The 12,431-nt window shown below is 35.2% G+C and overlaps 1 protein-coding gene across 3 annotated transcripts in view; it reads right to left on the reverse strand.

Moving 5' to 3' along the window:
• Cep164 (centrosomal protein 164) overlaps positions 1–12,087 on the reverse strand; it is a 25,613-nt gene extending 13,526 nt beyond the window's left edge. For all 3 annotated transcript variants that reach the window (XM_076120490.1, XM_076120491.1, XM_076120488.1), the window contains exons 1-11: positions 11,890–12,087; positions 11,041–11,152; positions 10,380–10,527; positions 6,281–6,722; positions 5,758–5,971; positions 5,053–5,339; positions 3,118–3,310; positions 1,973–2,888; positions 1,615–1,792; positions 647–804; positions 102–263 (exon numbers count right to left, since the gene is read on the reverse strand). In XM_076120490.1, coding sequence (XP_075976605.1) covers positions 102–263; positions 647–804; positions 1,615–1,792; positions 1,973–2,888; positions 3,118–3,310; positions 5,053–5,339; positions 5,758–5,971; positions 6,281–6,722; positions 10,380–10,527; positions 11,041–11,152; positions 11,890–11,956 — 2,877 coding nt within the window. In that variant the 5' untranslated portion in view covers positions 11,957–12,087. The remainder of the gene's footprint in view (positions 1–101; positions 264–646; positions 805–1,614; positions 1,793–1,972; positions 2,889–3,117; positions 3,311–5,052; positions 5,340–5,757; positions 5,972–6,280; positions 6,723–10,379; positions 10,528–11,040; positions 11,153–11,889) is intronic.
• Between the last annotated feature and the right edge of the window lie 344 nt (positions 12,088–12,431).

The raw sequence follows: 12,431 nt of genomic DNA on the forward strand, positions 1-12,431 counted from the left end.
TTTCGCTTTTTTAACTCCCTAGGTTGGATGTTTTCAACGAAAGTTATAACTATAAAACATTATTCTTATAAAAGGAATCTAATTAAAAAATGTGTTTTTACCTTAACATCATGTTTGAGCCGCACATACTTCTCCTTCAAGCACTTGTATTTATCTTGCAGTTGTCGCTCGTCGTTGTGTCTCCCGGCCGCCGCGCGCTCGCTCGCTAGACGGGAACGTACCTCTTCTAAGTGACATGCGTGTTGAGTGCGGAGACGTTCAACCTGGAGGAAAAATAGATTAATTTATATTGTGTTAAGATAATAAATTTTAGAAATCAAATGTACTGAAGAATGTTGCCTTTATGAATGACAACATTCTATCGAGGAATAAAAAACAAGAAAGGAATTAGGTACTTTGAGAGATCTTAAGTCTGTGATGATGCATATATTGATTTACTTGCCTTCCTAATTGAATATGCTATCTCAGATATGGATATAATATAGTCCAAATTGTTTAATATTAAAGGCATAAAACGACTTGTTAGAATATTTGAACTTAATTTACTCCATCGGGATTAGCCGCAATTTGACAAGCATAATATGCTTTGGAATAAAAGCAACAAAATATCATGTGCGCGGAATAAGCTTAGAAAAGTATAACAAACCTCAGCTCTATAATCGTGTCTCAAATCCGTAACTCTGGCTGTATGCTCTTCTCGTAACGACTCTATAGTAGCTCTGTTCTCTTCTATCATTCGCGATCTCTCCTTAGTCAAATTAGTTTGTAGTTGATCCCGCAGTTCTGATAACGCGCGTTCGTTTTCTGCAAACAAAGAAAACAAGGCTCAATAACTTTACAAAATATTTTATGGCAACTAAGTTTTTCCAATTAAAATACTTTAGTTTTCTTCTAGAGTTTATTATAAAACACAAAAGTAGTACAATTAGTAGCATGACCAGCATGTTCGAAAATAGAATAAAGTTTCAAGTAATTTGAAAATGACTGAGCTAGTTTTTGGCACAGAAATTTTAAGATAATGAAATAATACTTTGAGCGATTAATTATGCACGTTTGGCGCAGTGGTTAATGTGGTCACCTCGCCACAATACCGCGTAAGGTAAGTTCGAATCGAAATACGAACGTGATGAGCATGAGTATCTGTCCTTAGCCTGGTTGTTAATAAGTATGTATTTAAAAGTATATAAGTATGTTTATCAGTTACTAGCTGACCCGCGCAACTTCGCTTGCGGCACATAAGAGAGAATGGGTCAAAAATTTACCCGTTTTTGTAACATTTTTTACTGCTGCTCTGCTCCTATTGGTTGTAGCGTGATGATATATAGCCTAAAGCCTTCCTCGATAAATGGGCTATCTAACACTGAAGGAATTTTCCAAATCGGACCAGTAGTTCCTGAGATTAGCGCGTTCAAACAAACAAACAAACAAACAAACTCTTTAGCTTTATAATATTATAGTATAGATTTGTTTACTAAAGAACAAGCTCTTCTTTTGGAATCAGCTGAGCATATATAAGTTGTTAAATTGATCTTACCAGTTGTCTAATGTTTGTCGCCTCGATGTCGCGCTGCTGTCGCTCGTCTAGTCACATTGTCGCTACATACAAACACTCACCTATTTCCAACTGTCGTTGTTGTTCAAGCAACTTGTCTCTGTATTGTTGTTGCAGTCTATTTATGTTGTCTGCGTGTTGCTTCTCTGTCGCCTCGATGTCGCGCTGTTGTCGCTCGTCTAATTCTCTCATCGCTTTGTCTAGTGATTGTTTGTGATTTTGTTCTGCTGAAGTTAGAGCCTGAAATGAAATAAATTGTTTGTATGTGGCTCTAAAATGTTTAAGTAAGAGTTTCCAGTAGAGACCATTTCCAGTAAGGAAAACATGTATAATCAGTATATTCACAAATACAATCACACTACAAGTCAAAACAACAGAAAGTAAAACATCCATCATTAAAAAGTAGTAAGTTATAATTACCTCTTCCATCTCCCGTCTATGTCTTTCCGCTTGTTCACTCAATCTAATTCTCTTCTCAGTCAAAAACTTCTCCTCTGCCTCTTTCAACTCTTCTTGCAACTCCGCTCTTAACTTCCTCTCTCTACCAGAAGACTCCATTCTTATATTCTCCAACTCCTTCTGCAAAGCCAACTCCAGTCTTCTCCTTTCATCTGCTTTGTTCCTCTCAATCATATCTCTAGTACCCATATCAGGTATCAAAGGAGATTTTATCGGCTTCGGAAAATTCTCATCTTGGGTTTCAAATTGATATACTACAACGACGTTATCGGAACTAGATTTTCCTTGAGATAATATAACTCCATCTAGTCTAGGACTGGATAAACCTTTGGCTAAACTTGATGCTGAATCCGATGGTTTTATCTGCGATGACGTCACAGTTTTGCCTAAAGGCTTGAATGTTGATAAAGGGCTCCAAGGTTTCCCATAATCCATTCTTGGTGAACGCATTTCTGAACCCAAGCTTGGTGTAGGAGAGATCTTAATTTGTGGCGATTTCAAAGACATTTCGTGAGACTTGAGAGATAGTTCGTGAGATTTCGATTTCGATTCGTCGATGATCGAAGTCTTTTTTGATTCATCGGAGTCCGATTGAATTGATTTTGAAAAGTCTAATGTAGGAACTTTGATTTGAGGTATAGGAATGCTTTCGCTTTTTGGTCTGTCTGATATAGACTTTTTATCTGAATTTTCTTCCGAGTCTTTTGGCACTATTTTGTCATGATTTTCGGTCTGTTTCTCCTTTTCGTTAGAATCGTCTAAGTCATTTAGGTCTAAATTGGCGAATTCTCTGTCTGGAGAGTCTATTGATGTTTCCGATTCTATACTTTCCATAAGATTGATTGATATTTTGCTTTTTTGTGGGATCATTGGTGATCTGTAAATATAAGAGACTTGAAGAAACGTTCTGATACGGAGTACGCAAGAAAAATGACAGTGCGCCGCAAATAATATTTCAATAAAAATACTGTCTTTTGTATTCAGGTACAATGTATGCAATAGATAAGGACAAAATTTGTATCTAATATTAATCTAAAAATAAAACAAGCCGTTACCATACAATTAGACAAAAATAAAACAATGTTTTAAATTAAAGTCTAGCCTACCTCGGTCTAGCCTCCTTTTCAGAAAACACCGGCTCTTCCAAACTAACAGGCGTGGTCTCTATATCTCCCGGTCGGACCAAGTCGGAGATCTTTTGAAAGTTCTTTTGGAAGAGATCCGGTTTGATGTAGTCGCCGGGAGGAGGGCGAAGCACTCGCCGTCGAGGTGACGTGCCGCGAGTGTGACTGTCACTCTCTGAAAAGAATAGAACTATGAATTCATGTAAATGTTGATTGCCTATTATGATATTAAGGGGATAACAAGGCTTTACAAATTTCCTGTGTTGCACGCACATAAATAATATTCCTTCTGCAAACTGCAAATATCAACATAATATATGCACAGAGAGAATTTTACGTTATCATACCATTTTTTCCGATGGATATCGCCAAATAAATCAATTTTGCGGGTCTTTTAATTTTGGTTTAGTGGCAAAAGACGTATAACAGAAAACGATTAAACGAACCCACAAGCTGACCTATACAAAAGTTTTACAGTAAAAACAGCTCTCGAATGCAGTAAATATCTGCTATTTTCTTCAACTGACCTGTCCTCTGCTTCTTCACCATCCTCCTCAAATTCACAATTTGGTACGTCATTTAGGCTTCAAAACTGAACCGGAATAAAAATACTTGAAGTATACGATCGAAATTCGCGCACTGCAGACTAGCAGTTTCATTATTCGATATCAAAAGGTTCGTAGGCACGCGAGTACTGTCTTGTACCACGACCTTGAATGTCAACAACTTAAAATCGGTATAAGTAAGTTTAAATTTGCTGATCTTTAGTTATTTCCCGCGGTTTTTCTTGTGTCGATTTTCATTTTCTTTTATTTTTTTGCAGTAAATCGATGACTCTGTCTGTCTGTTACTCTATCACGCCTAAACTACTGAACCAATTTTCATGTGGTATGGAGATATTTTGATACCCGAAAAGGACATAGGCTACTTTTTACCCCGGGAAAATGACGTATTCCAATGGGAAAATTCAGGTAGCGGACGAAGTCGCGGGCAAAAAGCTAGTAAACAATAAGTCTTAAGTACAACGAGGTCCGAAATTACACATAATAATATATTATACCATGCATGAATCATACCGACGATTATAGTAATAAGGCATTGCACGCATTGTAAAAAATTGCTCTGTACTATATTTTGTTTGAATATAGCCAGTATAATAAGAAAGACGCTGCAAGTAAGAAAAATAAATAAACAAGAGAAGGTTAAAAAACTAAGACAATACGGAGGAGAGGAGTGCGGACTATGGAACAAACGACCGATGTCTTTTAGTTTTCATTCGTTGTTACGTCTTCATCATATTTAAAAATTCGAGCTCAGCTGAAAGAGATTTCTTATTCTACCTAAGATTCTAGTAATCAAAAGATCACTCTCAAAATGTAATTACATACCATTAGAAGAAGAACTACTATCCGTTTCAGAAGAACCTGTTTCTTTCTTTTCAATAGTCGCTTTTTCTTCCTTGTCTTGGAACATTGGTAGTGGTTCAGGTTTTTGTTTTAAAGGAGCCAGGATTCTTGGATGTATTGGATTTGGTAACGGAACGGGTGACGGCGGGTCGTTTGGGACTTCTGGGAGTAGGTCATCTGGGTAAGGAATATGAGGGTCAAATATTACTTGTACTAATTAGGTTTGTTAACAGAGCTCACACACTAGATTCCGAACTAAGTAGAGCTTGTACGGAACAGACAAGTGAGTCCATTTCAACCATTTGCCATTCACCGAAATTCCTGTGCTATTTGAAGAGATTGATGATGAAGGAAGACGCAATGATGGAATTAATACACAAATATAAGAACGACTTACCAAACGAATTAGTTTTCAACCCGAAAAAGATCATTTACATGATTGATTTTACAGACTATGTAAAGGTTTATGACAAGCCACGTGCAATAGAAAGCATATTATTGAAGCACTTACCAAAAGAATCCCTCTCAGAGCCGGACAAGCTTTTAACGTCTCTCGGACTATCCCCAGGGCGCGGCGGTAAAGGAGGCCTAGCTGACAACGGCGTCAACACTATCTGGTTCAACGGTATCATTGGTGATGATACCACGGGTGATATGGGAATCGGTGATGAAGCCACTCGCGGTGATGGGAGTGAAGGCGGCGCGGCTGAGATGATAGAGCTTTGACCGTCGTTCTGCTCTGATGAACTGTTTGAGCCTGGACTTAGTGTCGGTTCTGGAAGGTTCTCCAGTTTGAATCTGTGAATTAAGAAGATTTTTATTATGGAGGTTGTGAAGTGTCTCTTCTGTACAGTCTCATTCTATGAGTTTGATAGACATATAAAAAGATTAGAGCGAGAATCTCCTAGAAAGCATCGTTAATCTAGAAATCAAACCCTAGTCCATAAAGTCAATATTTGCGCATACAACTGGTGTAGAATGCAGTTATTGGGTCACAGATTTGTATGTAATTGTAAAAACGCGGGAAAGGGAAGATTTTTGAGTTTTTTGTAGATTTTTGTTTTAAATTATTATATCTGTATAAAGGTGCAGGTCAAATGGATTATCATTACACTTAGGTTAGTTGGTTTTCTTGGTATTTTACATTATTAATGAGAATAATTACCTAATTAGTCGGTATAATGTCTACCTTACAATACTCCTTAAGTAAACATACCTGACACTCTTCCGATCTTCTTCAAAACTAGCCGGCTGCTTCTGCCTTCCCATGAATATATTATCAACTCTCCTATGTATACCATCTGACTGTTTCTCTCTAAGAATACCTTTGGGTGGATCACTCTTAGTCACAGAGTCTAAAGCTAATGACTTATCTGTGTCCGGACTGGGGAGATCTGATTTTGATACTTTGAGAAACATGTTGCCTTTACCTGAAATAGAAGATAACAGTGAAAGCACACAAAGGTTCTAACAAACAAATTACGATGAAAAAGTATAAAAAGATAAGAAATGCATTATTGCATTTATTAAAAGAACATGATGCATTCATGTTCTTATTTCAAGTTCTAGAAAATATTAATAACTAGTATTATCCATCGAGCTTGGGTTGCTGCTATAACATAATTTGTCTGGTAACAATTAACACGAAACTTTCTACAAAAACACGAAAATTCACCACAGCCGTCAAAGCCAAAGCCATGAAAACAAATCTACGTAAAAATTATTCAAACAACAATTACCAGTTAGAGTCAGCCCCTTATCAATTTTACTACCCATCAGCAACGGACTGAAATTCTCTTCCTCAGGACTATTCAAGACATGCATCTTCAAATCTATGATCTCCGACTGCTGTTTGAAAAGCATCTTCGGTCTTTCGAAAGAAGGCCGGTTTAACAAATCACGATCAGATGTATTACGAACCAATGCTGGTTTGTTCGATAATGAGCTGTCCACGCTACGTCTTAAGGGTGATATTCGCGTGTCGCTGAGCTTTTTATCTATTCTTGATAGGGGAGAAGGTGGTGGTCTTCCTAAAGGTGTTAGTCGACGTCCAGTTAAGGTCGGGTTATCTTTGACGTCGGAGCCATGGTTTTCACTGTCCGTACTAAGTTCCTCATCACTTTCTACTTTGGTCTCCACCCGTTCCAAGTTTTTGGTGTAGTCTTCCGATGTTGGTAGTTCCTGTACAGAAATTTTGCTCGTGAAAACCTATAGACAGAAAAATTAGCATTAAGTTGGATGCAAAACACGATAAATAGAATATAAAATCCGTTTTGTGTAAGTATACCTCCAATATAGAGATCCACCGGCGCGAGAACACCTAATAACAGTGTGCTCAATTCGCAATAGTTTAATCTATAGAGACAATACTTAGTCATATACTATATACGACAATATGATTTGTAATGTCGCGTAATGTGCGGTACAAAATATTGAATGGGACTTAGTAAAAAGAGATATTACTTTGTTCTAAGATAATTTCTTGAAGAATCCAAAAATTGTCTTAGAACAAAGGAATACCGTAACAGAAGTAATAAAAAAAATTACGACCAAAAAAGTCGTTAAAATTTATATTAAACGCCGTTTACATGAATAACAAATTACATTTAAATAAGTTAATAAACATTTGCGTGAGACCTAAAAGTTTTTCAAGTTACAGGGCCGTTAAAAACTGTACCTAAATGTCTGGGTTTTCGCCTTTTTATGGACCCACGACACTTGAAATTAGACCGATATTTATCTCTGAGTCTCTAACCGCAAACTGTGCGGATTCGTTGAAAAATATCGCCCAGGTTTGGTAGATAAATGAAGCTTTTGTAACTCACATTTATTAGGACGATGTGTTTTCACGTATCGCTAAATTCATTTTCTTGAAACTTTGAAAGAAATGTAGTATGTAACATTTAGTTGTCTTGTCGTTCTTTTTAATTAAAAAAAAACCAGTCTCGCAGCAACGAATCTATCTTGTGACGTCGCACTTTCACAAACAATGAATACTGAGAATATCGCACAAATAAATATTCTATGTCTGTACCTTAACCGCTGTAATAACAACTATACAAAAAACAATTTAAAGCATCGCGAATTGTGTACATAATATTAGTCTCAAGTGCCACTAAAATTAAAGTTATCGATATCTTGCTTATTACCCGTTGTTTCGACCGAGTCACATTGATCTTCGTTTAATTTAAATCGTGCTTTAAACCCGTTGCAGTATACTAACTATCTACAAATCGAACAGCCACAAAACGATGCGTCAGTGAATACAAAATACAGATAAATAGATTAGCCATGTAAACAAAAGTACGTGATCTATATCTCGACCCACGCACCCCGACAAAGCAAATATTGAATCAAGAGGCGCGTCCAATTGGCACCAACATAAAGTTAATTAAGGTAACAGCATGTATACTGTTCGATAAAATGACTAACAACGTGTATTGCTTTAGACATCTAATTTCAGTGTCAATGAGATTTGGATGTCTTGTAAGCCATTCACATAAGGCAGGTAATGTAATATCTGTATTTCCATCTAGCCAGTAAGGCCAGCCTAACCCTACATAAAGAAACAATAATCCGTTATTGGGACTGGTAAATAGTTTGCTTTTCTATCAAAAAAAGTAAAATGGACTGAAACAACCAATTAAGATCATATATGTATACTACGAAATCAAAGTTAGGAGGTTTTTACTTTCACGATGTATTTTAACAACGGTCGGTATTTGCGATTGGCGTTTATAATAATTAGGACACCAATATAGTAACGATTATTTTTCGATCAGCATTATTCAACGACTACAAACTTTATTTGCATAGACCATGTTCAAAATGAGAACTAAACAAACAGGGTGCGTTTAATTCCTTCATCCAGTTAATTAGTGTAACACAGTATTTATAGTCTATAAAGACGCCTACATAAGGTGTGAATTAACGCTAGCCTTGGACATGCAATAGTCACCATAAAATCGATAACAATTACGCGATAGAAACACATGTGCTAGTTATAAATAGGTTGAAATTATTAATTCATATACCTATTGGCAATATTGTAAGGTAGAAGTATTAATAGAAAAGCTTCTGTACTAGTCCGACATCTTAGTAGGAAACCTTGTAAGCAAGGTTCGCGGCTCGCGAAGGTAAAAAAAAACTCAGAATTTAGTTAAAACATCAGTGACTTAGGCTTATGCAGCTGACTGTGGCCCGTTTGATAGAGCTTTATTTTGGAAATGCACAAAACTGACAATTATACTCTAGCTTAATCGCAAGGCTCTTCAATAATTTGTCGGACTATACGATAGGTAATAGATATTTGTTTTGACTATTCTACAAATAGAACAAAATATCAGTACTATATTAATAACAAACGGATGTACAAAGGGATACAAGCTTTGAAGTCAAAGCGGTTGTGATTCGCAAAATGTATTAATTAATGGAATTCACGACTCTCGACTTGACGACGCTTTGGCTAATTAACGGCACTAATGAGAATTCTACGCATTACGAATGCCTATGATATGGTATAGTAAGCAACATTGAGTGTTTTATCAGGATCTATGTTAAACGATATAATGTATAGTACTCATTTCCAATTCTGATGTTCATATGAAAAGGTGCACGTCTGCATAAGGGAACGTATGCTTGCGTGTACATTTTGAACGGGCGTATACGTGTCCATTAGACTATAAACAAAAACACTACATAGCGAAAATTTGGTAACTTCAAAGATAGAAAAATCCCTTGAATTACAGTTGTTTCTACGCGAATAATGAATGTTCAGAACGGGAGTATAGGCGTTTGTTAGACTACGAATATATAAAAAAAAAACTATAATTTTTCTACTAACTATGATTTTGTCTAACTAGTAAAATAAGTGCATAGGAATTTAAATAATGGGTGATCATCTAAATCAATTTTTATAATGAGCAATTCTAGGCTCTTATACAATAAGCATAATACACCTCGTATTATGTAAGATACAATACATATTTAGCATATTTATTGTTTTATTTAATAATATCATGATATGTAAATATCACCTCGCGTAAAACGGTACCTGAACTAGATTACAAGCTTTAGGAATATTTCAAGTACAAATAAACATTCTCACTGCTTCCCTACTTTAACAAATCTGAGGCATTCCGTACCCCTTTTCCATCATAAAGGTCATCAATTCAATATTCATCGATGATAGTTAAGTTTGAAGAACACTCGCTTTACGAGACATTGATATGCGGGCTCACGGCCAACAATCGTAAGGGTGCTTGACTACCGATTCTATTTCAATGAAACTTATCGCGTATAACTATTAACTAAGTAAATTTGTTTTCGTGGATATGTCGGCTTTTAATACTTGGTAAAATAAGGTTTAGATTGTATGAGAGGTACATCGCGAAAAGTTTTTAAATTCAGTGTTGTACTTTCTTCTTCTAGTTCTTTACTAATCGCATTATTTCTTCACGTGCGTTATTTAAAATACAATGTATTGATTGAGTATATCTCATACTATTATCTTATTGGATTTCAGTAATTCACGAATACACAACATATAACTTATAGGACCATAGGAAAAGATGATTTTATATAACTCAGGCCAGCTGGATTAGTACCGCCAATCGGAACGGAATTCGGAATGCAGTTACGAACTAATGTCTTATTTAAAATAAGATAAGATTTGAGTAAAATTTAACATTACACAACTGACTTCCTGAGCTTCACATAATTAAAAAAAATCCTTCAAATCCTTCAAAGACAAGGGATAAGTGTGTATCTGATCTCTAAGAATAGTATAGTAAAAATATAACAAAATAAGATGGCAACAGCATTGTAGAATAATCTTACCTGCACTGAAGCACAGGTGTCATCATGTACGGAGGCATCTCTTGCTTTCTTCACCAGCTCCCTATAGACGTGGTCTAATGGATGCTCCCATTGCGTCTTATTGGTGTCCTCGTTGTAGTAATAATGTGACTGTATCTTATCATCGTAACTGTATAGGAAAACATACTTTAGTAATGCAAATTATGTTCAATACTTTGAACTTAAACTAAAACTTTAATAAAACACATAGTTATTGTGTTACAAGATGCCCTGTAATTCCATATAGGTATATATATGTTTTACTGATGTCAAGCATTTACTGAGTTTCAGTCACAAATTAATGTAATTTAGGTTCCCAGCAACAAAGGTTAAAAGTTGTCTGTCGTCAATAATAATATGAAACTTGAATTTTACAGATTTGATAAATAACCTGAGATGCTTCATTAATATATGTTGTTTTTACTATATTAATGAGATGCAAATTCTTATGAAACACATACTCAATTAAGGTGAATTGATATTTAATATTGAGAAGCTTTGCAAGATTATCTTACTTTTACTAAAACATTAACATAGTTCTGTAGCTCCATAATAATATTCACTGTATTAGTATTGAAAGTTATTTATTTATATTCTTTTTAGAAATTATTATTAACGGTTAATTGTAAAGATAAATACTTACTAAGCCTTCCAAGGTACAGGCAGAGCTTGCATGAGTCCATCCCGAGCCAGCGGCAGGAGATGACTTTCACTATCAGGGTCAATACCCAGTTGCGTAGCATATTCGGAGATTTCTATAAAACATTATTACAAACTGTATTTTCTGATATTTTTTAAGAAACTAGCATTGTCAGTTCTATATAATTCTATGTGTTTTCTAACTACAGAAAGAGTTTAAACTCTAGGTTCCTTAGTTGGCAAGGCATAGGTAAATTGTATAAGAAAATACTACCCAGGATTGTCTTTCTATTTCATTTTGTTAACATATTGCAGATTTGTTAAAAAAAATTATATTACTAAAACTAGTGGACCCGACAGACATTGTCCTGTCTAATAAATTAAAAATTAATTAAAAAAACATTGTCCAGCCAACAAAATTGTGAATCTAAACCATTCTCAGATCCCCTTGAACACACACAAAAATTTTCATCAAAATCGGTCCAGTCGTTTAAGAGAAGTTCAGTGATATACACACTTACAGAAGAATTATATGTAACTATAAAGATATTAATTAAAATCTAATACATGATTACAACAATTTGTCGATTTTGTAGTTACTAAATAAAAAGACTATTCAATTATAGCTCTGTAAGTAATGCCGGTGAATTGTTACATTCAAATTATTTCAAATCATAAAATCGATAGAATTATAACAGATCGATTTGATTTGATAATATTTTTTATTGCTAACAAAACAAGAGTACCAATTGAGGCAATATGAACATAGAATTAGTTGTCAAAAAGACAAGATCTTCGCACAAAAGTAAGGTGAAATATCTTCGTAGAATAATAAAAACCGAAAAATACAAACCTTCAGCCGACGGCTGACTGTTTTCGTCGAAAATTTCACGGCAAACCACAGCAGAGGGCGAGGACATTATGCGACAACCATACTGGAGAAATTCTATGCACACTGCATACCAGAAAAAAGACACAAACTGTTATATTTCAACTAAATTCATAATTACTAATTCAAACAAAATTTCCGTAATTCTCGCCGCCCGCACACAGAAAACTCTGTCAAATTAGAATTTTTGACAAGCTCGATACTTAACAATACAGAGTAAATAAAATCACGTTTGCCTGAAAAAAAAATACAAATCAATAGGTACATAAAATAGGTACCTACTTTATTTTGAGAAAAAGTTTAACTATCCATCTAAAATAATCAAGTAAAGAAAATAAACAAAAAGCTACGTCGGATTTTGAAGCTTTTGGTGTGCGAAGCTGCCCTAATTAATGCATTGAGATTATGCCTGATGAAAATAGTGAGCCTTAACTAATAAAACTTGCAAAGAAACATCTCGAAGAACTATTTTGAGAAAACTAACCATTCTTTGTCGCGAGAAAATC

The sequence above is a fragment of the Anticarsia gemmatalis genome, chromosome 12 (genome assembly GCF_050436995.1).
Source record: "Anticarsia gemmatalis isolate Benzon Research Colony breed Stoneville strain chromosome 12, ilAntGemm2 primary, whole genome shotgun sequence".
Classification (NCBI taxonomy): domain Eukaryota; kingdom Metazoa; phylum Arthropoda; class Insecta; order Lepidoptera; family Erebidae; genus Anticarsia; species Anticarsia gemmatalis.